The 26,681-nt window shown below is 41.3% G+C and overlaps 2 protein-coding genes across 5 annotated transcripts; one reads left to right on the top strand and one right to left on the bottom strand.

The window, feature by feature from the left end:
- Positions 1-1,558: 1,558 nt before the first annotated feature.
- ZFX (zinc finger protein X-linked) lies at positions 1,559-25,407 on the bottom strand. 4 transcript variants are annotated; one of them, XM_014879733.2, is made up of 8 exons: positions 25,305-25,405; positions 19,517-19,605; positions 18,503-19,069; positions 9,737-9,886; positions 9,399-9,542; positions 9,176-9,310; positions 6,830-6,970; positions 1,559-5,382 (listed from the first exon to the last, which is right to left on the bottom strand). In XM_014879733.2, exons 2-8 carry the CDS (start codon positions 19,575-19,577, stop codon positions 4,196-4,198), a joined length of 2,385 nt encoding a protein of 794 aa, XP_014735219.1. In that variant the 5' UTR covers positions 19,578-19,605; positions 25,305-25,405; the 3' UTR covers positions 1,559-4,195. The 4 variants fall into 4 exon arrangements, with proteins under 4 accessions (XP_014735219.1, XP_088016455.1, XP_088016456.1 ...); XM_088160329.1 differs by lacking the exon at positions 25,305-25,405 and adding an exon at positions 25,096-25,114; XM_088160330.1 differs by lacking the exon at positions 9,737-9,886 and having other exon boundaries at positions 25,305-25,407.
- Positions 23,453-26,432, top strand: LOC148224947 (uncharacterized). Its single transcript, XM_088159349.1, has 3 exons — positions 23,453-23,464; positions 24,561-26,137; positions 26,302-26,432. The coding sequence occupies exons 1-2, from the start codon at positions 23,453-23,455 to the stop codon at positions 26,097-26,099; spliced, it is 1,551 nt and encodes a 516-aa protein (XP_088015475.1). The 3' UTR covers positions 26,100-26,137; positions 26,302-26,432.
- The last annotated feature ends 249 nt before the right edge of the window (positions 26,433-26,681 follow it).

The raw sequence follows: 26,681 nt of genomic DNA, 5'->3' as shown, positions 1-26,681 counted from the left end.
CAAACTTCTCAAAAACCAAGGGGAAGGTTTTCATTTGTGTGTATCAACAACCACTTCTTTGCCCCAACCCCTCTACTCACTTCCTTATTGGTTCCAGCCAGCCCCTCCTTGGGGCTCCCTCCTTTCTACCTGTCCTAATTATTAATCTATTAATTGTATTTCCTATTAATTATATATTATTTAATTACTACTTTCACAAGCCAGGGAATAGCAGTGAGTAGCTACTTATTTTCCTAATTAGTGACACAGCCTTTGGCTTGCAACTAAAGGCTGTTAAAGAACTCTCAGGCTGACATCCAGGCTCTGGGTGCCTTGGCTACTGTGTCCCAGTGAGAGGAAATCACCCATGTGGGCTGCAGGCACCTGGGCAAGAGGATCCTTCAGCAGAGCAGCGAGGCTTCAACAGCTACAGCAATCCAAGATGAAGAAGGGGAAATCCTAGAGGAGGGGGAGACTTGCTACTGTGCAGGAGCCCAGAGCTGGTGCCTGCTCCTGGCCCTTCCTCTCAGGTGAATGATGCAGCCAGAAGTCGGCGCATTTCTTCTCCAGTGACCTGGTCTCTGGTACTCAATGTACAATTTCCTGATGAGTGGTTGAGGAACATCAGGTAGATGGAGAAAACAAAAAACCAAATCAAAGGGAGATTGCTGGCTCTGCAGTGTGACAGAGTTGCCCAATGTCAGTGGGGCTGAATCACTGAGATGAGGAGTAAGTCAGCATTTCCTAAAGGTCCCAGTGAGAGTGAACTAACTGGTATAAATGTCCTGAAGGTACCTGGGCCAGCAGACACACCGCCTCCTCCCTTGGAAGGCAGGTGCAGAGAGGGCAGTGACACCCAGCAGCATCTCTGCCACTCATGGGACCAGCGGGCTGCCGCTGGGTGACGTGCTGTCAATGCAGGATGGCCTGTGCCAGAGCATTGCCAAAGGAGCTCCCACGCCTCCCACCGCCCAGCTGGGTTTAACTGGGCTGAAGCATTTGGAGAGCAGTGGGGACAACAGGCACAAGCCCTCTGCACCCCCAGCCGGCCTGCCCTGCACAGGGAGCAGCGGTGGAGAAGCTGGGCAGAGGCCCAGCTCAGGATCCTCCCTGGGGAGCTGCATCATGCTCACCCATCCCACCGGGAAGAGGAGGAGCTGGGCTCCTGCTGAGGCCCACATGGCAAAAGCGACAGCAGGAAACATTTATTCAGTCCCAACAACAGCAGCACCTCTCATCTGTTTCAAGGTCTGGTGAGGAGCTTTGGGACAATGTAGCAGCACTTAGTAGGTAACCACCTTGCTGAAAAACACAAAGGCTTTATCAGATGTGAATTCTTTAATATAAAACCAGGCATTAAAATGGATTTCGAAGACCTGCCATCCCTTTCACTCTTGCAAACTTCCAGGTAAAGGAACGTTTCATCCACAGCAGGGACTGAATCGCCCCTGCCCCAGTACTACACAAAATGAGCCGAAGAGCAGGGAGCAGAAGGGAAGTTAAAGTAGAGCGGCAGATGACTGTGTCCCTCAGAACAAGGCTCCATTTCAGAACTGGCATCAAATAGACTAAACGTTCATTAAAAGGAAAATATTTTGAATTTTATTTTTCACGTTATTATCAAGTACACAATTACAATAATGTCACACATCCCTATATGGTTCTATGTATTTTGTTTTTTTCTTTTGTCTTTTTTACAAAGTGTACAGAGGGAAGGACATATACAATATTTAACAGGGTATTTTCTACAGAACAATAATTTATATTATGTCCTTGTAAAAATCTGTACCTTTTTTAAACATTAAACTGAAACATCCATTTTATAGCATTTGCTAAGCAAATTATTTAAGAATTAAAACTAACCTGTAACTAATGTCAGTACATTAACAATAACTATAATTTCATTTTCTCTTTATACAGACAAATACATTTTACAAAATCCACTTGACCAAACCCTTAATTATTAAAAAAAAAAAAGTTTCAACATTGTGCTTTAAAAAAAAAAAAAAGTGTGTATGATTCCAGGCTACGTAAGAGAAAGAAAATGTGTAAAATTGTGTTCTTTGTCTTTCAGCTTATTTAAAAAAATAAAGTTCAAAATGGCTAAAAATCCTCAGCACTACTATGGGAATTTATGCAGATTTTGTACACTTTCCAGGTTTCCAGTTAGAAAATGCTTGAACATAAGAGAGGAAAAAAAAGTAGTCACAGGCAGGTATTTTGCAAGAAGCGAGTGAGAATCTCTGCTGGGTTTTACTGCATCTGGTTTGGCATCAGCAGGCAACGGACACTACAGCCATGTAGGAAATCCACTGGCTTCAGCGGGGATTTCAAGGAAGGCACAAGGCAGCACAGCCAGGAATTACACGCTAAAGGGTCACGGCCTGCTAGTAGCAATATTACACAAGAGCACACCTGGCAAGTCTGGGGGCACTGCAAGCAGGCAAAGAAAGAAAAAACCATCATACAACACAGGCAGTGACATGGCATTGGATTCTCCTGAACTGCACACTACAGACAAGAATTTCAGCTTACAGTGACACAGGAGGGATGAGCAGTAGGGGCAGGGCTCAGTAACAAGACAAAATACAAAAGGCCTAAAAGATGCACATCCAAAAAAGGAAACCTTTCTCCCTCTATCACCCCAGATTTGAAACCATCACTAAAATTCCTGTTTGATTTCAACTGGAAGATCACCTGCCTAGAAACAGGAATTAACACTGGCCCAGGCTCTGAAGCCTTTCCATTAGTGGATTGTTGGTTACAAATCTATCTTCATCTGGCAGACAGCCGGGACTGAACTCTGCAATCCATCATCAAACAGCGGCTGGGGTGGGAATTTGACCAAGGGGAGCAGGGCCAGGTCCTAAAATCTGGCCTGTAATTAAAATGGTTTGGGCTTTTTGCTTCAAGGTTGTTCTTAAAGCACATGACTTTGTGCTTGGTACATTTACACTGCAATTAGCAAATGATATGGAGCTACTTTATAATAGTCTTCAGGTGGCAAAATTACATCTAATAATTGTAATATTCTCCCAGCTGTTTATAAACAGATTAAAAGAACTGGGTTAATTCTGGATACTGTACTAATTAATAAGCAGCAGCTGAACACAGCTCCTAATGGCTCAGGAAAAACATTAAATTTAATAACAGAACTGCATCTATCATAAGTTACTTCTCTTATTAAGGATATCTATGTTACAACGTCTCTACTCCTTACGAAGTCATCTGCTCTGCTCCATTCCTTTCTTAAGCTCTCACTGCAAATATCTGGTTTCCAAAATCGAGGCACCTCTTGGTCGTAAATTTTATTCTAAAACAACTAACAATAAAAATGTGACTTGAACCACAAACTGCTCTTTCAAAGAAATACCAACATACATAAAAGCATAAAGTTTGAGGTACGTTTACCAGCACATACAGACAGGTGTGATCTATTGTTAACTCTGCAAATGGAACAAGAGTACTTTACGTTTCCAACATTTAAGACAGGAGTAAAGTGGAAAAAACCCAACTCTTTTGTAACACACAAAACCTTTCAAAGACAAAGAAGCACAGAACAATAAATGTAATATTTGCGCATACTTTTAAATTTGCCCAGGAAAGATAAAAACCGCCCCAAACCATTTTTTAAAATATTTTTCTCTCTGAAACCAGAATGAAAACACGACATGAGACTTGTAACTCCTCAACCGGAAAATAGTTAACCTGCCACAAAGTCTGTATAGTTAAAACAGGACAATCAGGTGGGCCCTAGTGACTTTACTGTCAACATGACAATTCCCCATTTTATACACACCTCTGACAATTTTATCAAGAGAAATTTTGTATTTTTAAAATTCACGACAAAACTGCATTAACATGGACACTGTGAGTATCAACGAGGTCAGTAAGATAAATATACTTAAACTATTACGGTTGAAAAATTCAGTAAGAGACAGGGTTTACTTTATTAAATGCAACTTTATTGTTGCCATCTTTTCTTCATTTATTAAACAAACTGAATAGAATTCAGAACACGCTATTGAACAAAAGGTATAAAAGTCAACTACAAGCAATAATCCTATTTTTATACAGCAACAAATCAAATGCACAGTATTTTTTTTGTTGTTTTTTTTTTGTGTGTGTGTGATCGCAGGTGATTGGCTTTAAAATAAGCTAACTGCCTGAAAGGCAAATTTCCTTTATAATTCCAGCCATAAGTCTGTGAAAGAGACTAAGGCAGCCCAACATCTTTATGATGTCGCATAATGTGCTGGTTCTTCTCTGAAGGCCTTCGGAAACCTTTCTTGCAATACTCACACCGGTGAGGGTAGTCTTTTGTGTGAATGGAAATCACGTGCCGTTTGAAGCCTGAGGCGTCTGTAGTGCTATACTCACAGTACTCACACTGATAAACTTTCCTGCCACTGTGTGTTTTCATGTGTTTTTTCAGCTCGTTTTGTTGCCTAAAGCCCTTTCTACATCTCTTGCACCTGAATGGAAGATCCTTTGTGTGAACTGAGAGTATGTGTCGACTCAGAATGAAGGGATCTGCAATTTTAAAGTCACAATGTCTGCATTGGTGCAATTTTTTACCTTTGTGAGCTGCCACGTGTTTTTTCAGTTCTGAAGGCCTGTGAAAGCCTTTATCACACATATCACACTTATGAGGATAGTCTTTTGTGTGGACTGAAATAATGTGTCGTTTCAGATCACTCGAGTTTGAGCTCTTATGGTCACAATGCAAACACTGATGTGTTTTACTTTCTTGATGCATAAGCGTGTGCTGCTGTAGCTCTTTGGTATCTGAAAAAGTCTGGAAACAAATATCGCACTTCAAGGGCGTTTCCTTACTGTGTTTAGTCTTTACGTGGGTTTTCAAGTTGGAAGAGTCGGCAGATCGGTATTCACAATACTGGCACTGGTAGGGCTTCTCACCAGTGTGGATCCGCATGTGCTTCTTGAGCTCTGACGGATGGCGAAACCCCTTGCCACACTCCACGCAAATGTGAGGAAAGTTCTTGCTGTGGACAGCCAAGAGGTGGTGACTCAGTAACCCTTGTTCTGCTGTCTCATAATCGCAGAATTTGCACTTGTGCATTTTATTAACTCCTTTGTCCCTGTGCACCATCTTGTGAGTAAATAAAGTTCCTGCATGAGAGAAGGTTTTCCCACACTCATCGCATTCAATAAGCTTTTCTGTTTTGTTGGTCAGCTTATGACTCTCCAAGTGGTTATGTAAACTTATTTTTTTATTGGTAGTGTAATCACAGTCTGTGCATCTGTATTTCTTCTTAGTAAGAAGGTGCTCCGGGTGGTTTTTCATGTGCCTTTTCAAGAAACCTCTGGATTTAAATTTCTTTCCACAAATCATGCAGGGGTAGACTGTCAACGGATGACCATCGGGGCCAATGATTATTGCTGAAAAACAACAAAAAAAACCCTTGATCAATATTATACATCACTTCAGTAAATGTCAGATGTTAACAATTAAGATGAATCGTTGAGAAAGATGGGACACATACGTTTTACTATACAATAAACAAGGTTGTTACTGAGTTACACAGAAGAAACTGAGGGAACTACTACTTGCACTCATTTTTATTACTAAGAGAAAGGAAACAGTTTTTTGATGGAGACAACCAAAAACGTTCTTCACCTCAATTAATTCTATTTTGAAGAATTCTGACTGAGTTCACACATTAAATACATGCAGAAAACCAACAGCTGGTGCAAAGAACAGCAGCCAGCTTGTTAAACTGAGTATCATCTAGTAAGCAAAGCACATGATCTTCGCTTGACTCTCCACAAATCTGTAGATAAAAGTTTAATCTGGCAGTTTAATCACCTACTACTGACTACAATTCAGATGCCCCCAAACTAACACCTCCTTCTTAAGCCATCTGTCACAGCTACAATCTGAAGAGGTACCAAGCAGGAATCAATGAGAACATGTTTTACATACGGAAACCTGAAAGCTTTGGAAATTATTTGCACTCATCCATCACCCTGATTTGTTTACCCTGAATTTGCCTAGGCATGTTTAAAAAGCTGTCTTGTCCAAAAATGTTTTATAAGGAGAACTGACTAGCTGGAAATAGAAAAGGCCAACTTTAATTTGCATAGTTTTCTAACTCAAGCTAAACAAAACAGAACTCCTACAGTTAGGTCACAATTTGGAAAGAAACTTTCAGTATTATTTAAGGCAAGGACACTGAAGAAAAAAGTCGTGTTTTTTTCAATGCTATCAAACCAAATAAATATTCTGACCATAACACAGTAACAGAAGAAACCAAATTATGCCATGGAGCACTTCTGTTCTTACAGATGAAAGGAAAAAGATAGGCACAAACATCAAGGCAATTTTACTTTACCATTAAAACAGGAAAGGGTATAGAAGTTATACAACTGAACATTAATATATAATTATATATATTCAGACTTTCCAGTTACCTACTGAGCTTATATAATGAAATGCATTGTTCTGTACATTTTCAGTAACGACAACTTATTTTTTTAAAGACAAGAGTTTTTAAAAGGCAGTATTACAGAATACCATTTATCTAAAATAACTTTTAAGAAGTTACATTAAACATTAAAATGGGTGTAGCAAGTTAAGTACATAGCTTTTTAACCTTTTGCTATGATACTTTTTCCTGTGTTAGAGATGGCTTCCTTTAAAACACCTGCCACAATCTAAATCACTCATATATTTAAAATTTGTAAAATAAAATATGCACTCATTTATAAAGCAGAAGTGTTGTCAACCAAGTAATTCCCCAAATGTCTCTTTTTTACAAGACACTCCACATACATCTGTTCATGGGCAAGTGCCTGGATGAACGAGAGCCAGGCACCACATACTCACCTGTCTGATACTGTCTGGACTCAGGTCTCCTCTTCTTCTTTGGTTTTTGCTTGGCCAATCTCCCAAGTCCAGATGACTCATCTATGTGCAAAAGAGCACTTGCAGTGCCATTCCGACTTTCGATGCCATCGTTATTATTACCTACCAAGGGAAGTTAAAACGTTACCTACCAACACTGCAGCTCAAATTCGAGCTCAAATTCTACAATGGTAGCAACAGAAACGATTAATTATTATCTGCACATTTAATCAAACTGCAATCATGTACAGAATAAGCTGCAAAAGGTCTCACCATGTAAATTAGGAATTATGCTTGGTATTATGGGCATTAGCTTTGTTAACCTAATTTTACAGGAGTACATAATGTACAGGAATTAATGGCTTTTCATTACACAGAGAATTATCCTTCAAATGCAGCATTTTAAAATCTCTTTGGTTGTAAATTATACCCAAAATGTTTAACACTGGTAAATAATAGCATGTCACAGTATTTACTGTGCCAAATTTTCTTTTCAGTCCTGAAATACATTTGTGTGTGAGCTCTCATTCACTTCTGTAGGTCTGAATTCACCTGACTGAAGTTTGTCACACACCAAGTTTCTGAACTGGAGCTGCGACTGAAGAATCCTTCTGAACAGCCCATAAAGTGGCAAACAAAGTACACTACTTACTATTTATACACCTGATGCTTTAGCACTTACAGATTCTACTGGCAATATAGAGCATGCTCAGTGTTGTGTAACAGAAAGAAGGAAAGAATCTTTGCCTCATAGAGCTTTGTGTTTAATACACAAATGGTATCACTGCATGTGAAACAAACATGAAAATTACAAATACATTCAAGATAGTATTTATTGGCAATCAGTTTAACACTGGTGATTTAAGGGCATAAGCAAACTTCTAATAATAAATTTTGTGGTCAACTATTTACTTGAATCAATAAAAGCCAACATTTCCTAGTGAAAGCAAAGCACACAAATAAGACAGGAAGACTCAAGTGGAAGAAAGTGCAAAATGCTCAACAGCCTTCCTTTCATAGAGTGCTGAGAATTAATATTCATGATTAATGTAAGGAGACTCAGAGCCAGGCACATGTGCAAAGCCTGAAGATTCTCATCTGTATGCTAGCTCAAATGTTCCTCTGCCATTTTCAGGCCTTCAGGCCATGCTTTATTTCTCCCTGTCCCCACCACCTCTCACCCTGCAGGCCAGGTTGCTTACTGCTGACAGTGCAACCACTCCACTGTTTCCCAAATTCTTAAATTCTCCTTTCAATTCCATCTCACCGTTTTTAATACATTCTGCTCAATTTTCTCCTCCTCCTCCAAAATCACTGAATGTTTAGTATCCAACTTTTCAAGTTCATTCAATTTCATTTTTAATGCCCACTCAGACTGGCTTATGTCATTTCCTTCTCACTCAAACTGGGCTCACCAGTATATAGCCTAAGATAAAGCTTTGGGTGCACTACCATCCATCCCCTAAGTAACTTTTAAACACACACTGCTCCCTGAAATCTTGCTCTTCCGGACTGATGTCCAAGATTCCAGCCCCCACCCACTGTATTCCCGGCACACTACCTGCTGGCACCATCACCACAATCCACATCATGCAGACGTGTAAGTTTTGTCTCCTACTCCACTATTTCTTTTGTTTTGTTTAGAAGGAGAAAGGGGCAACGCAGAACCATTTGTTTCAGATTAAATTCTGGTCTTAAGCTTACAAAAGTTTGGGAAATCAGTTTGTGGGCACCAGCTGGTGTTCACATGCCAATGATCAAGAAAAACAGTTCTACATGCTGGAAATACCCTCAAGTTTCTGCTACAATTTTAATATCTCCCTCCAACTTCTTGTCATTAATCAATTAATTATTGCCATTAGTGAAATCACATATTTATATGATCCTTCTAGAAAGCACCTAAATCAAGCTAGAGCTCAGTGCTGCTTTTCACTGCTACACTTAATCTTAAATATTTCCATCTGCCATCTTTTTTTGCCCCCCAATAAAAATACTCAGTTCTACTCCCAAGCCAGCTCTCACTGTGTCCTAAAACTCTGAGGAACAGATGTACTTGAGATTCAATTTTTTAAGTGGAAGCTCATGTATTTCCTCCTTCACATCATGAAAATATGAAGGAAAATGCCTGTTAAATAGGAGCAAGAAGTAGTCAGCCTAACAATTTCCCTCTTCCTTTCTTTTTAAGGCTCATTATGCGAAGAAACCATTCTTAAACTAAAACCCTAAAAACAAACACAAAAGCACAAATACTCTAGACATCCTCCAAAACCCAATCCCTGGCACTTTGCCGCTGTGTCACCAATAATAATCCTTTTGAGTATTACTTACCATAAGCTGCTGCCCAAGCTATGGGCATGAAAGTTTTAATTTCAGTGTCATCAATTTGCTGTTCATGGGCGGCTGCGGCATCCTCCTCTCCTACAATCACTTCCATATAAACCTCATCGGCTATTTCTGCAACATCTAAGAGAAAAAGAAGTTAAAAAAAAATAGGAATGCTGCACTGCTGAAAGTGAAAATCCCTGTTCCCAAAGGAAAGCCACCTACTTACTTAAGTCTTCGTCTTCATGCTGAGAATCATTTACAGTCATGTAAACCATTTTCTCCCTTGGAATACGAATACTGCTGTTTTGATCGAGCAATCCAACTGCGTGGTCATTCTCTGGCTCGCTCTCCACAATGTCTACTGTGCCCCCTAATTAGGAAGACCAGAGCAAAATATTTTAAATACACTTGACCAAAATCTATGCTAAACCACAAAAAAACTGGAAGTTTGTCAACTCTTTAGTATCAAACTCACAGGTCTTTACAGACCACTTGAGAGAAACCACAGTCTCATGCAAAATTTCAAGTGTCAGGTTGGAGTATTCTCAAACAAGTGTATTTTACCTAAATCGTCTTCTCCAGGATCTGCTTTGAATATATAGACCTTGATGACTTCTGGACAAATGCCATCCACTTTACAAGAGCCACTTTCTGACTCTGCTTCCATGGTAATTTCAGCAGAACCTTCGTGTTCTATCTTACCAGCATCATCCACTACAAAAACAAGTTATTACAATTACCCAGTCATATGCAGACAGACATATATGAAAGACTTTATTAATTTATGACTCAAATTTGGAAGCAGTTTAAAATTATGAAGTTGTGATAAAGAACCTACCCATTAATATTTTTTTCATATCCTTGAAAAAAACTGACAATAAACACAAAAATAAGTTCAAGCTGTTATCTTCTAGTTAAGGTGAAAGTCCAAGAATGCTGCAGTGACAGAACTAGAAGCATGAGCACCACACCAGGCAATGCTAATAAGGGAACTGTGATCTGCAGCAAGATGATGGTAGGAAGAAAGTACACATCAGTACTTCACTCTGTGGCATAATTTCGCTTATTCTCAGTTCGAGTTGCTTTCTCCTTCAAAACTACTAAGTTATTAATTGTTCTTTTCAAAAGTATTATCTGTTTGCTGCAAAGCACTGCTTTTCCAGCTGCCAGGAGAGGAAACCTCAACAGCAACTCCAGGAAAAAACTCTTCCACTTTGCTGATGCCCTCCACAGCTGGGATGGAGCACAGCGCCTGAGCATTGCCCTGCCACTGCAGCACTGGGAACCTGTCCCTGGTGCCCTTCCTGACAGGGCCCTGCACTGCACTCCTGCTGCAGCCCTGTGCACTCCCAAACTTTGCTCTCCCGTCTCCAGAAGGGCATCCATACCAAGCTCCAGCCTGAACTGCTGAAACTTGCCCAGAATCCCACATACCAGTGGCTGACAGTCAACTTTACGAGGAACACACTTGGATTTTTGAGGCATACTGTACATGGGTACCTCCCCCCATCTTACTTTACCAAGAACAGGTTTTCAAGAAAAAAAACAGTAAATATGCATTCACAAAAATCAAATCCAGCATCTCAAGACCTTTGGAGGATTGTCAGAAGCCCCAGGTGTTTCGTCAGTGTTCAGATTATTTAAGAATTCTTAACGAGACAGAATACTTTTGTAATTTGTGACTTTACTGTCACTCCCTCAGAGTCATGCATGACTTCAGTTCATGAGAGAAAAGATGGAATTTATACGAATAGAAGTCTAAGAACTGACCTATAAATGGTGAAGAATTTTTACCTATCATGCCTAGCACTTACCAAATACTTCACAAAGTATGCTTACTTTACTAGCACTCATTTGAACTACCCTCATAAATAAATCATAGCTTTACTACTCAGTAACTGCATTCTTAAATTTATTTTAATACATACTTTGAAAAAAGCTCAAAATGTTATTACTATTATTTTCTTGCCATGTAATCAATAAATTAGCCTTTGAATTAGATAAACTATCACATGTTCTGTCTCACATATCAAACACAACTATATTTAAGTACAATTTCTCAATCAGGCATCATTACAAAAAATATGAATAACATTAATTATAAAGCACTAACATAAATTAGTCTGTCTCTCTCCTTACCAAAAGAACAGCAGAAAAAACTTAAATACTCAAATGCCAAGATCATGATCAGTGGCCACCATACAGACTGTTTCAGTAGGATATTTTAAAAATTCCTTTGTATCACGGGACAACATAACATCCTGTAGCTAAACTCCAAAGCATTTAAAAGTAAAAGCCTCAAGATGTTCTTCTGAATCACATTAACAATGTAGCTCCACAGTGTATATTCAGTTACTAACAGACTTTCATGACTTCTTTGTCATATCCATGGTATACCAAATGTCATTGGAACTCTGACAGAAAAGAAAACTTGCTTTTGTTCCTACACTACATTTATGTAGATGCTCTCTCTTAACTTGGCTGTTTCTCGTGTCAGGCACATGTACTTGGAAGGCTTTCAAATCACTGTAGAATGACTTTACACCTCTGAAGCCAAAAGGGAAGACTGCCACCAAGATCAACTGATGCTGGAACATACCCACAAGGAAGGAAAACCATGGCTGAGTCAGAGAGAAAATAAAATTAAGTGCATGACGTGAAACAGGCCCATTTCTTTTAACCAAACCAGAGTTTTAAAATTCCATTTATATATGGAAATATCCATTGATAACTTTCACATAACAGAAGAATTCTAGGTCTTAAAAACATTCTCTATTCATGCTTTGAAGTAAGTTCTCCAAGATTCTAAGTTTAATTTTATCCAACATAACAAAAAAGTTACACAACTTAGAGCTTGTTTATCCCTGAATTCCCTTTTTATTTGGCAATGTTTTAAAAATATAACAATTGGTTAAAATATTTTTTAAAAGAACCATTAAACGGTAAGGAAATTGATGCGTAGGAGGTATGAGGCCAACTTTTCTCATCCAAATGAAAAAAATTCACTCTTGACAGGTGGTAATACTTTAAAAACTTAAGTCCCTGATGGGCTTGAAAAGCAGAAATATTTGTAGAATATTAACAGACAGGTAACATGATGAAAGATAGGGTGGAAAGAAAAAGGTAGGAATAAATATAAAAATCAAAAGAAGAGACAAACAAGGTGAAAGAGAATGGGCATCTATTACAGAAAGTACCATTTCCAAGGTAATTTGTCCTATGGCTATACATGCATTTATTTATACTAATTCACTGGCACCATTTTATGGAATTTGCTTTCTATTTAATATTTGCCAGAAGTTTTTGCATTCTCTCCTTATCTCAGTCTCAAAATCAGAGAAAATAATATTCAGAAATACTTGACTGATCAATGTTTGAAGTTGGAACTCTGACCAGATATTAATTTTTCATTTGAATTCATAGCCCATCGAGGGGTGCCAAAAATTACCATCCATGGCTGATATTCTTTTATATTGCTCCTCTTTGACATAAAGAAAAAAAAAAAGCCAACGACAACAAAAAACCTCAACCAAACAAAAGAAAGTACTTAAAAGAATTAGTAAGCTTCTAAGAGACCATTTCCTTTTAAGTAGAGCCACTGAGCATTACTAAACTAATCACAAGTCACATGCTAGAAAAAAGTTCAAGCTAGCATACTCCAGTGCTGTCATACCTTGTGCCTCCATTTTATCAGATATGAACTGGATACTAAAAACTTTAAACGTCTGATTTTTTCCCCCCTAAAGCTGATAGCTTTCATTCAGTAAACAAGTGGATACAGACAAAATCTCAGAGTTTAAAAAAACAAAAAAACCCTAAAACCAGAAAAATTACTAGACAAAGTATTATTTTACATGAATTGCAAGAATGCAGTCTATGGTTAGTTTGCCAAAATTCTTCACAGACTTCACTGATTAGAGCAGCCTGCTCTTTGCATACTGTGAGCTGCAAAAAACAAATAAGTATGTGCTTCTCCAATGTTGCATGAATTTTTCTGTATAAAGATAATGCTAGAATTGTTATTAAACGCACAAACAGATGAGAAAGAAAGGTGTCACACAACATGAAAGCCGTGGCATATTTAAAACCTGTCTAGTTAGCACTTGTAAGGAAATCAACAAAAAGAGACCAACAGGTAAAAAATTAGTAAGGAATAAAAAATAAAGCAAAGAAATAAAAGATATAGGCAACAACAACAACAGATTCTATGTGATCTATCACAATGACAGCATTTTTTTCCTAGAAAGTACTAAAATTAATCTTAAAAAATAATGTAATAAACTAGTAACAGCCAAAGAACAATTATCTCCAGTATCTCTACCCTTCTATTAAAACACATCCAATGGTATTTTTGGGACAGAAACAAGCTCCTATGCATTGATAATAAACTCCATATTTAAAACGCTGTTGAGGCCAGTTTCCTCACACAGAAGCAAAAATATTAGGCCAAGATCTTGATTTGCTTCAACAGAACATCTTTAATCATGACACACACACTTTCCCCAGGAAGTTGCTTTTAGTTTTTTATATCAATATTTGAGGGATAGGCAGATAAAGACTTTGTACCCTTACAGTGGCTTATTTCTAATTAAAAAATGCAAATATAACTGCCTTTATTTTTAATGGATTCCGTAGCTTTTTACACTTATTCTTTCCTACCATTTCTCCTCTATGTGGGATTAATGAGGAAAATAAAAGGATTGTGAAAAATAAAATTCACTTAAGCACAAATCTTTTTCAAGTACCCACTGCTTATTGCTAAAAAACACACCAAAACAACCTAAGGAAAAGTCTATCTACACCAGTTAAACAGACCTTAAAAATGTGTCAATGGAGCAATTAGACAAGTATCATCTATTTTGTCAGCCTTTATGTTCCCAAATGGTTCTCTTAGCCGTTAAAAAAATGTGTATCATGGGACACTTATCTGCTTACAAAATAAACAACCCTATTTACTCATTCTTAATGGAAAAAAACATTACTAACTATTCTCTCTAAAACAGATTAAAAGCATTCTGTTTTCCCCTGACTTTGTTCAGTTATTTGTGACAAAAACATCTACTTCACTCAACATCAGACAATTCCCAGTCCACTGAAGCTATTTTTACCACACACTTATTTCTTGAATGGCAAAGCAGGTTTCCTAACCTACGGAAAAGAGAAATCTATCCCATTTTCATTTTGATCCATTGCCTTTACACATGAGTATATCCTATGCATCTAAAGGTCCCCCCAGGATACTTATCTGGTAGAGGTGTAATTCCTGAGCTCCCAACTGGGATTTAACACCTGTCCCTCTCATCCTCTGCCCCTAGCACACAGACCAAACTCTGAGACATCACTCAGCCTAAGGTAACTCTTATTTCCATCACCTCTCAGGGCAACCTCCTGAGCAGCCTGAACTGCAACTGCTGGTGCCACTCCAGTGGCCAGACAGAGGCAGGGCAGCAAGTTCTACCTCTGAGGAAGAAAAATTTAATTTCCTGCATCTTTAGCAACCTCCAGGGAAAAAAAAAGAGAGATATTTAGGTCAAAAAAGCAATTGAAAGCATTTTGCTTTCTTGACTCCAAGTCTACTGGATGGCCCTAAGGAAAAGCATGAACCCTATGGCTTGGTTCATCAGATCCATTGCTTTCAACTTAAACATCCAACAAGGATGAAAAAAAGATGGGCTTTCACAGGCCTAGGTGAAACCTTTCTCTCTCTGTGAGTTACTCTGGGTTCAGACTCCTGTAATGAAAAGTATTAATTCAGATAAAACAAACAAGAGACATGTCTAACTCAGAGAAAAGCAAGGGGATGGATGGGTGGATACAACAGAGCTCCCATATTTGCAAATATTTAAATTCTTAAACCTGCAGTTTAAGCCTTGTGAGGCTGCCCTTCACTCTTTCCAGACTACCCCTGAACTTCTGTGCTTCACTATTTTTACTGCAGTAAGAGTATATCAGGATACAACTTTTCATCTTATAGAATCAGTTAATGCCAGAGGATGTGTCTGTCTTCGCCAAACAGAATGAAATCAGACAAAAAAAAATTTCAATTTCCATCTTGCCTCCATTGCCAGGCACAGGGCACTGCTTTCCTTGGTTAGTAAATGCAGGATGTTTGTTTTGTTTTGACAAACACCAGTTAATCTCACCACTACTGTTTCACTTACAGAGAAATGGTTTTCCAAGATACCAAATAATTACTACCAGTGTGAGTCACAGCACAATTTATACTTTCCTGACCCAACTCATGAACTGGCTTGTTATGGAACATGCAGAAGAAAAAAAGGTATCAAACCTCTTTTCATCTTTTTCAAGTCACTAACTAGTAGGTTTATATTCTGCTCTGCTGTAAGTGCCCCAAATCTACCATGGAACAAGAATGAATCTTGAGGGCAAAGACAAAGTATCCAAGAAAAAAATTTAGTACATCAAAAAGTAACTGGCGATATAAAGCGGCGCCAAGAAACACTACCTTGAAAATGAAGATAGCAAAAGGATATTAATGCCAAAGCTAAATTAAATTTAACTGGGAAAAGAAGTATTAAAATACTGAGCTCATTGAAGCAAAGTCACAAAATGAAACCCACAGGAACTGTACTCATTGAAAAGACAAACTAGCCTGAAACCAAGCAAGAAGGTAGAAACACAACATTAAAAAAAATGTACACACAGATTAATCATTTCAAATCACGAATTTTCAGGATAAAGCTAAGAAAATTATCTCAAGAAGATACATGTATACTCAGCTCATTAGGAACAAAAATGGAAATGCTTAAAGAGAGACACAAAATAGGAAAAAGATTTTGCCAATAGCTTCCACTGAAGAAAACAGATGGAGAAACCTACGACAGAAAGAACATGAAGTGTCATCCCCTGCTTTTCAAGTGCCTAGCTAAGAGAAGACAGGCAAAGGCATTCTGAAGAACACAGTCTAGCTCCCAGATCTGGGAAGCAGCAACATTTGGCTACTGTAATGGCAGACAAGATTACATTACAACATCTGCCCCTGCAGTTCAGGGAGTTTGCCAGAATCAAACACAAATTTACAAGTTAGGATGAAAAACCCAAAACTGAATTGGCTGGATGTTACCACCTTTTGAAAACTAAGTTCAACTGAAGAACTGAGACAGGCATCAGATCAATGAACACGTATACTGCTGATGCAAACAAAAAAAATAATAAAAAAATTAAGTCAAATAGTATTTTTCATACAACAAAGAGACTGTTTGGCAAGACAGCCTCTACTTGATGGAAAAGCACCAGACTCTGCCTTCACAACCAGAAGAACTTGTTATGCAGGCTTTAAACACAGTAGGTGGTAGTAGGGACTTCCCTTTAAAATGAACTGTAAAACATTAAACACAAATATAATGCATATTTTGTAGAGTAACGAATATTTTAAATACTGGCTTAGTTAAGGTTCTGAATCTAAACAAAGTACACTGCAGGAGACATTTAATGATAAATAAAGCATGAAACTCCAGAAATACGTGACTGAAAATGGAGAATACCCCAGCACAAGTGAACAATTAAATTTCTGTGCTTCCTGCCAGTCACCACGTGTTGACAACTGGTACATCTAAGCTTTCCCAGCTAGACAGGGATCATCAAAAATGGCCTCTATCAAGACTTTCTGTCCTTGTTCAGCCACTGCCAGCGATGAACAGGACACACATCCACCCATCCCTCTCCATGATTTACACAGACATGGTTTGCAAAGTGCTCCATAGCAGCAGCTCAGAGTCCCTGCTCTGCTGCAAGAGGAGAATCTGCACAGGAGGAGTGAGCAGAGACAGGAGCAACAGTGCCTTGAAGAGCTACAGTCAGGGATATGGAAGAGGGAAGGATCTCCACCAGAATCAGGCCTCAATTATCCATAGACAGATTATCCAGTTTGTTGTCTAACTACACAGCAGGTTCAGAAGCCTTTGAGCTGTTTTCATCTGATTCAGCTTGAGACCAGTATCAGAAAGTTTTATCTGTACCACACTAGACAAGAGTGCATTTATCAGTCTGGATCAATACAATTTCAGAACAGATCCCCTGACCTATTTCACCTCAGTACAATCCTTCAGTTTAATTTACAGTATTTTGTGTGATCCATATTTTGCATTATCCCATTTCATTGTTTTCCCAGATAATAGAGAATTAACTGTACCTCATATAAACTCAAAACATGGCTGCAACAAGGTTACTCAAGGAACTCAAGAGATGATAAATTAAGAAATGCAGTGATCCTAGGTAAGGAGAAGCAACATTAAAATTCGTAAGTACAGAATATAAAATTAAAACAAGTTATTATACATTTCAAAAATGTGTCCAATAGTAAAGAAGGGGGAAAAAAAGGGGGGGGGGAAGGAGAAAAAAAAAAAAAGAAAAAAGATAACTGAAGCAGAGCACGAAGTACACCTCATCAATGGAATCATTTAACACCACACTAAACTCAAGTGCCTGAAATGGCAATTAAACAAACAAGCCTAACACAGCTTTTCTATTTCTACAATAAATAAATGTTCAGCATGACACTGTGATGTTCCTAGGTGCTGCACTGAGTAATCACTATAAGTAACAGAGTAAACTCTAGTTCACACAAAAGGATATCCTCAGTAGAAAAAGCATTGGTGATATGCTCTATTTTTCTCCACTCTCTATTTAAGCCTTTTGAAATACGATTCAAATGGATTGTGCCACTGTTCCTAAGGGAGATTAAGATATTCACTTCCCAGTTTTTCAGTTATGACCAGCAATAGCTACTCTTTTTTTTAGCTGCATACCTCTGTCTTTTGCTTAATCAAGAGAAGAAAACACATTTTAACAGCAAATAAAACCATGCTGCTGGCTGTATCCAACAATAAATGGAGTGCAAGAGGTGGGGTCTTAGCAAAAAAAAAGGTCGAGAATTGGATTTTAAGAAACCATGGGTTTTTACTCTTTCTTTTCCATGAAGTATTTTTGATTCTCTAATGTCTTAGTAGTCAGCTTAGTAACCTGCACATAGAAGCATTTTTAAACATCATCACACTAATTTTCTTTCAGTTCTTAGTAAGTATATGGCACATGGTTTACTGGAATTCTTACTCTTTTGTTCATATGCTATAAATTGCTACAGAAATAACTGATAAGCAGAGGTGCATTTGCTAGTATTTCTCTCCATTAGCTTCACCAGAACTTCTGGCTGGTACACGCTCCAAAAAATCCCTCCGTGTGAGTACATTTGTGAGATCTGCACTTCAATAAAAAATACAGAAACTCTGCTTTGGGTATGATCTTAAGCCCTCCCTCAGATATTTCAAGCCCGTATCATGAGAACTTTGATGGCTTTACCCAAACACTTACAGGAAATCATAAGGTAATCATCACAGTTGCCCTTCTCATCTTGATGTTCCACAGGGATTCCATTAGCATCGATCACTGCCTCTGATGCACAGTCTGCCACCAAGACTTCCTCAGAAACAACATCTGTTCCCAGAGTATCAGTGACAATATCTGCTTCTTCAACATTATCATGAACTACATGTTCTACGTGTCCAACTTCAGGTACATGCATTGACTCAGTTGTCAGTACATGTTCTGGTATAGACATTGTCTCTGCTGTTATGTCAGAAGCTAAAACATCATCCGGGACAGTGCAATGAGCCAAAGAGACCTCTTCAGCTACGTCTGTGTCCAGCACTTGCTCAGGAATAATGACTGTTTCAGACACATCTGGCTCATCCATGATGTCTGGGCACTGAACATCTTCAATAACAACATCCTCAATGACATCCTGGATTACTACAGAGTCTGGATCATCAGGAACAAAATTATGCACAGTTATATCTGAGTCGACTACATCTGAAACAAATACTGTTTCCTGTACTTCCACAACAATCTGATCTCCATCCATATGTGCTGCATCAGCTCCTGAAAAACACAATTAAAACAATACTTAAATTGTAAAACTGTCTCACATGAGGTGGTTAATAATTGAAACTACTTCTGTTTCACTTCAACTTTTACGCTATGCTGCACTTTAGTAAAACAGGAATAACAGCAAATGAACTATTAAGATAGGTAGATAAAGCAAGTCCAAAGCAGATGCTAACATAATTAAGATGAGCAAGACTTTCTCTCCCAGAAAAGATTTGAAATTTTTAGACTCTCCCCCAATACCGAAACAACTATTACTTGACTGGAAGAACAGTAGCTCATTCATATTGCTCTGAGTAATAAAAACAACCCAAACTCAAAAGCGACTACTCTATAGAAAAGCATTGATGCAGCACAGCACTTCCAAGCAAAGGCAGAATAAACAATAGTCAATTGCATCTAATGTGAACACTCTTATCTACGTATTATCTCCTTACAGACCTGTTGGATCAAAAAATGCATTTGGCTCATGTGGCTGCAATTCAAGCCCATCTTCATCCATGGCCTTTAACTCTCATCAGTCACAGTGTCTGTAGAAGACAAAGAAGAAAGGTTATTTCACTTGTATTAGGTGAAGAAGGTTGCCACTCTCTATGCACCAAAAAATTGAAATTTTGGGTGCGTGGAAATTAACATGCAGCACCTCTTGACTTTAAGATGAATCAGATTTCACTCAGGGTCCCTCAGTCTGGGATTCTAACAATACCACTCCGGATAACCAAACATCCACTGTCTGAAACAGAGTGTGAGGTCCAACACTCTGGGTCCATTTCTCAAAACCCTATGGCTTCACAAACACAGAACCAACTCATAAAGGAATGTGAAAATACTGTTTCCTTATCATCTAACAACAAACAACAACAACAAAAAAAAAGAAATTAAGATAAAGCCTAGACATACTCCTACTCAAGGAACTCAAGTCCCTATGGGAAGGGAAGGAATAAAGAACTGTCAAATCATTAAGGCTCAATATAAGTTAAACATAGAGAGCTCATATCTGAAATGCACACCAGTTCTGATGTCCTCGTGTTCATTCTTGAACAGTCAAGAAGAGTTCACTCTTAAGTCACTTCAGGAACTAAAATCAATGTGAACTGCTTCCAGAGCATAACGTCAAATTTTTTCACACTTAGATCTGTAAATATTTTCAAAACTCTTGCCCTAAGACAAAGTACCACAAGTATCACAAGTTAGTTCTTCTCAAAAATTACCAGATGTCATGTTCTATCAAAATTTTTCAACAGCATGACAACATTTCAATGCCTAATGATTTAGGATTTCAATCTTCCTAATGGAAGAACCAAACAAGACCACAAAGTTAAAATACTTTCAAAAAAGTGAAACTGCAATCTAAATTCTGCTGCTTACATATGTGCATTACAGTTAAGATCAGGCAAACCTAGTTAGGTAAAATGCAGTCTAACATAAACATGTACTACTCCCTTGCATTTGAGTCCAACTATTTTCCTATATGCAGAATGAACAAGAGGCAAGAGAATGTTGCTTCATGTTTCTGCTTGTATTTCTGTAGAAGTGGAAGATGCTATTTTTCGTCCTTCAAACATTTTTCACAGTCACAGGCAGAAAGCTCCCCATTTCTGTGATACTTTCATAAAAGACAAACAAAACATCAAGATTCTACCCAAGGTTTCCATAAGAATCATAACCCTTTCAAATTACATCAACCAACATTTGCATTCATTAAGCCTTTACCAGAGAAAGTGCTACAAAAAAGAAAAAATTAACTAGTCCAAAACACAGATCTAAACCCATAATCTAAAGCAAGTATTTCCTAAACTTGCCCCACTTTTTAGCCCAAATTTTCTCAACTCTTCACCTCTGGAACTCTCCTTCGGGTGTTGTCCAGCCTCCAGTGCAGTCACTCGGGCTTTATATTTTATAGAACTTGAAGGAGAAATATAGCCAGACATTGAACTGAATGAAAAATAGTGGAACACTAATAATTTTCCCAGGTGTTCTGTATTTGTGTGATGCTCAGCTGGAAGGCCTCTGTATTTTAAAGACAGCTGTCCTAACAACTCATTGTGGTATCCAACTGGACATAAATCACCTCCCAATTATTCTGACTGTCAAGCATTTCCACCAGAAGTGCCCACTATTAAGAGGAACAGCTCTTCACCCAATGCTTTTATTCAGAACCAAGAGCAGAAGAGAAGTGTTTCCCAGCCTCAGATGCAAGAAATAGCTTGACTGATGACAACCAACTTCTGCCATGCCACAGAAACAAGAACAGAGTAACAAAATTCCATACAGTAATTCTAGCAAGAATTATTCATACCCAAATTGCTTTCCTCCCATCTATTCGGTATATACCCAGCGCTTCCCATTTGTCATATTTTCCGATTGCCTTCACTGTTTAGTTTCTTCTCTTCTGATGCTTCTTTTCCAACTTCTGGTGTGCCTGCACCAATATTACGTTCATGACCTCACCTTGCTCATTTCATCCCTCCAGCTTCTAACTACAGTAGACTCCCATCATTCACACAAACCTCTGCTACTCATCCATTTGTAGCAAAGATTGTATCAGCAAGGGGTATTTTTGGTAGCAGGGAAAAGGGTACAAAGGGTTGGCAGAAGTAAGACTGCCTCTCTCCTCACACAACACAGACATAAGAAGATGGAATTCTGTGTCCAGCTCTCTGGGAAAAGTTCAGGTGCCCTTTGTGCCTGTGCTTTTGAGGGCTGTATTATCAAACACATCAGCCTGTGATCTGCTGCAACTTGACCAGCCTGAAGTGTCAGCTCACCACCGGCTGCTGGAAGAACTGGCATTCGTTTTCTCTGCTTCCGGCTTTCACCACCCACCTGAGCATCATTCCACCACAAATTTCTACTTCTTATGATTCATGCCTGTAGTTTCCCTATCCTATCTGTTCCCTAAATTCCTCACTTCACTAAATGAGGCACTCTTTCACTGTCCTTCTGTCTATCCTCTTCACCCATGAGACACGGAGGTCTCCATCACTATTTTTCAGCTTCCTGTAAGTCCTGCTGACACAATCTTTTCCTGTTATTCTTGCTGCTGCCTGGATTCCAGGCAACAGATGCTAAACCCAAAATGTCCCCGTGGTGTTCAGGAGGTGCAGTTTCACAGCACTGACAGCCCAGCACACTCTACACCTGCACACTGTATAACTCTGGCCTCTTCTGTACTGGCCAGGTCTTTTCACCTACACTGGCAAAATGTGCTCAAAACAAAGGCTCAGGCTCCAACAAACCAAATACACTTCCTGGGCACATGGGCATGGACATGAGTCTTAAAAAAGCCATCAACATTTGCTTTGGTGCTTGTTCCAGAGCAGAACCAAACTTTATGCTTTCACTCAGTGAATCTCTTACTAAATGTTTCTCATAATGTGCTTTAGCATACAGACCGAGCCAACACGTCAATGCACATCAACTCTTACCCCTGTGCAGGACCATAAAGAGTTTGAAAGTGCTCCACAAGGACACAGGCCCCACATCCATAGAAATTTGCCATAAGAAGACCAAAAGAGAATGCAGGCACTTAAAACAGGAATTAACTGAACTATCTGAAATAATGAAAGTGTCCAAATCAGAATGTGCAGTCCAAAAAGGCATAAAATAATTTGTCAACGGCTGAGGTAAAAAAAATACAAAAAGATTCCCAAAATCAGTTCAGGGTTTGAGCATTCTAACCAGGAGATGAGAAAACACTGTTTCTTCCTGCTTGCTCTTCTGAGCAGAGGGTGAGCACAGGAGCACAAGACGTAGTCACACAAAGGAAAGAACACCACCGGGCTCTGTACCTGTAATGGCAGCTCTGTGACATGAGAAATACCAGAGCTGCTTCTTGCAAGCACCACTGAGAACATCTTCAACTCCCTGGCAAGCATCCCAAGCTCTGTGGTACCATAAAGGCTAGGAAGTAATTCCAGCTGTTCGCTTTTCTGCAAGATTTCAGGAAGGACAGAAACTCCTCTCAATCCTTCCAAACATTCTAGCTGACATTCACCTCAGGACCTGGTTGTGGCATCAAAGCCAACAGAATCAATTTTTCAGCTCCAGCTTGGGAACCCAAATTCTCAAAGAAAAGCAGGTGCCCAGCCATGTCCCTACACCTAGTCCTTCTCAACTGTGTGGCTCTTTGTTCAAATATCAGGAATCCTGGTAACACTTTTCTACCACTGTGACAAAAAAAATGGAGGCACCCAGAATCAGGTTTTATAACCTCTGAAAAGAACTAAACATCTACACCTTTTACCTGACTTGGGTCCATTCCAGCTTCACATGGATCAAGAACTAATATAACTTTGCAATACACTTAATTCTGTTCAGTTAGTCTTTACAAACTGATTCTTACCTATTTACTCAGACTTGGCTGGTTTTGGCTTTATGGAAGTCAAGGTAACATTTTCAAGTGGAAGGACAGATGGAAAATTAAATATTAATGGAAGAAAAGGTATTACTATACTAGCAATAATCTTCCAAAATACAAGTGAGAACAATCAGTCAAGAGAAGCAATGTAGACAGTGCACTAGTCCTTGGTTCAATAGATCTAGCAAGGTAATCAAGATGAAATAAAAAGAAATAGACAAGCTGTCATATTTTAAGGAAGGAGCAACTTTAAAAATAGAGTTCCTTAAAAGAGGTTTAATATTCCATAGAAACTGTTTCTCTGCTCTCATTAACAAAAAAGAAAAAAGGAAATGGAGAAAAATGAAAAAGAGAAAAAAAAGGGAAATTTCAGAAGAGCCATCCTAGTGAAAAATATATACATAGCATAGTCATTTGCCTACTTCTAATTTACAATAAGGCCACAAACTAAATACCCAGGCAGCGAAATTGTACAAATCAAGGCATAAACTAGCAAAATTCCCCACGTGCAAGTGCTGGCCCCAACCCACGCTGGGATGACTTAGTGTACAGCCACAACCATGTTCCCGTCGTGCCTTGCTACAGCCCATTAAAAATTGCGGCACGCCTGGCATGTCCCAATTGGGTCAGAGCCCCGAGCCACCCAGGCTTCGCGCTGCTCCCGAGGCAGCTCTGGGCTCGGTCCACGCCACTGCTGCAGTGTCACAACTCGCCTGACGTGACCCACTTGTGGGGAATGCCAGGCACACACACACGAAAAGCAAAAGAAAAAAAAAAAATTACCCTCCTATAGGATTTAATTCCTGCCTTGAAAATGACCCCCGTTAGTACTAGGTGGAGAAAAGGAGGAACAAAAACGATGTTACAAATGTAACAATGTGATCATTCAGTTGCTAATTTCTTGACGCATCTCCCTCAATTTTGGCAGGAGAATCAGTGCTGCTGTTTTCATTGCAATTTCGTAAAAAAATCCCCTCAAGTCATTCTCCTCTTTGTTGTAGTTCAGTGGTGGGTATTTGTAGAAATTGGTTAAGAAAAGGATTTTCTCCAGATTTCACTGAGATGTTGTGCGCCAGACAGTAATTCCAAAGCAAATAAGCTAATTCTTAACGAAACCTGAATTAGGGAAATGTCCGATCCCCAGGCGCACCTTTGAACCAGCACCAAGGGGGCCCCAAGGGAATTAGGGGGCTGCTTACGGGGCGAGTGAGCGAAGGCGGCTGCGGGAGAGCTCTCGGCGCTGCCGAGCCCGCGCCGCCCGAATCCCCGGCCGGAGGAGAGGAAGGAGATGGCGGGGCAGGAGACGACCCGGCCGGCAGCCCCGCTCGGCCGCGCAGGGAGCCGCCGCGGGCCGAACGCGCCTCGCTCCGCTGCGCCTCGCAGTGTGGCAGCGGGAGGCGGGGAGGGTGTGGAGGCTGCGGGCGGTCCCTGCCGGAGCCCCGAGGCTCCCCCGCCCCGCCCGGCCCGGCCCAGCCCGGCCCGGCCCGCGCGGGGCCCCGGCTGTGCGAGCGATTAATTCAAGATGGCGCCGGCGCCCTCCGCCCCCCCCCCGCGCGCCGCCATTTTGTCTCCTCCTCCAGACACCTCCGAGCCCCCCCCGGCCGGGCCCGCTGCCCCTCACCGGCCCTACTCGCCTTCCCCCGGGCCCGCAGTCACCCACCTCCACTCCGCGTTCCTCACGCCACCTCCCCCGCCGCCCCGGGCCGCGTCGGGCGCGCAGGACCCGCCGGCGCAGAGCCCGCGGCCCGCTCCTGTGGCGGAGCCCTGTCGCGGCCTAGCTGCGGCCTCCTCGCGGCCTGCGCCGCGGCCTGTGCGGGCAGGGGGAGGCCCGGGCCGGGCGGGCGGCAGGGCCCGGCCCGTGGCTCTTACCGTGCGGGTGGCGGGCGGCGGCGCTCGCTCGGCGCGGCCTCTCTCAGCGCGACTGGGCCGAGCGCGGCGGCGGCGGCGGCGGCTGCGGCGGGGCGGGCGGGCGGGCGGGAGGGGAGGGAGGGGCCGAGCTCGGAGCTGAGTGGAAGCGGCCAAGCTCCCCGGGCCGGGCCCGCCGTCAGCACGTCACGTCACTGCCCGAGAGAGCCCAGGAGCAGGCGGAAGGGAGCGCGCCGCCACCGCCGCCTCGGGCCGTCCGCCCGCCCGCCCGCGGGGCCGGTGCGGCCGAGTGGGCCGGGGGCCTGTGCGGGGCGGGCGAGGCGGCGGTCGGGGCGGCGGGGCGGGGGCGGCGCGGCGGCGCTCGGTCCCGCGGCTCCTCCTGCCGCCGCCTCCTCCGCGGCTCGGCCGCGCTGCGCCGCCCGGGGCTCGGCGTGCGCCCGCGTAGCGAAGCGGTGCCCCGGGACCCCCTCCCCGCCCGACCCCTCCATGCCAGGCGAGCCCCCCCCGCGAGCCGCCAGGCCCGCGGCCCAGCCCGGCCCGGCCCTGGAGTGCGGGCCGGAGGCTCTGCGCCTCCGCCGCAGGCTTGGGCTCGGGTCTGCGCGGCGAGGAGCGGTTTTTAGGGTTCGGGTTTTTAGGGTGCGGTGCCTCCGCTCTGGGGCGGACGCGGGTCGAGGGCCGTGGCTTGGCCGGCCTCGGGTCACCCCGGCGCGGGGCGCGGCTGCCGGCGGGAATTGCTGGGAACAACAAGGACTGCGGAAAGCAGCGGGGTGCGGTGCTGGACCCCGGGTCCCCACGTAGAACACAGACGGCGCTCCGCGGGGGCCACTGGCACTCACGTAAAAGCAGTAAAATCAGTAAAAGGGGGAGGGGGTGAGGGTCGCATTTTGTGGACTATGGAAAATTAGAAATAATTTGGCGTTGAAACCTAAGGCCTGTCTAGAGGTGTTTTCTCATCCTTGTCGTAAAAGTTAATAGGAATTAATTTTTTTCTTTTTTGAAGGAGAAAGTTACTGTTGATCCATGAAAGATGCGCTCTGAAGTTTTCAAGGCATCAGAAATTAAATGGGTAACCTCATGGATGTGAAGAGGTGCCTTCAAATTGGTTGCATAATTGTGGGGCCAGGCCTTGAGGAGGTTTCTTCAAGAGGCGTTTTTAACGTTTAAGGAAACTGGAAGGAAATTGGCTGTTGCACTTATCAAATGATGCAAATGTGACTTATCTGGCTGAGAACAGCAAATATGTAGTATTTATTTTGCCAATTAGCCTCTGCTTCAGCTTTGACTCCACTTTAATTTTATGCACTCGTCTCTTGTATCTTAACACACAGGCATAAAACTTAAGTTGGGCGATGCTTGGAGTTTATTTCAGTACAGTGTTTG

This window comes from Sturnus vulgaris, chromosome 2, assembly GCF_052056855.1.
Source record: "Sturnus vulgaris isolate bStuVul1 chromosome 2, bStuVul1.hap1, whole genome shotgun sequence".
Classification (NCBI taxonomy): domain Eukaryota; kingdom Metazoa; phylum Chordata; class Aves; order Passeriformes; family Sturnidae; genus Sturnus; species Sturnus vulgaris.
The sequence above is the reverse complement of the archived record's forward strand: the minus strand, read 5'-3'. Positions and strand labels throughout refer to the sequence as shown.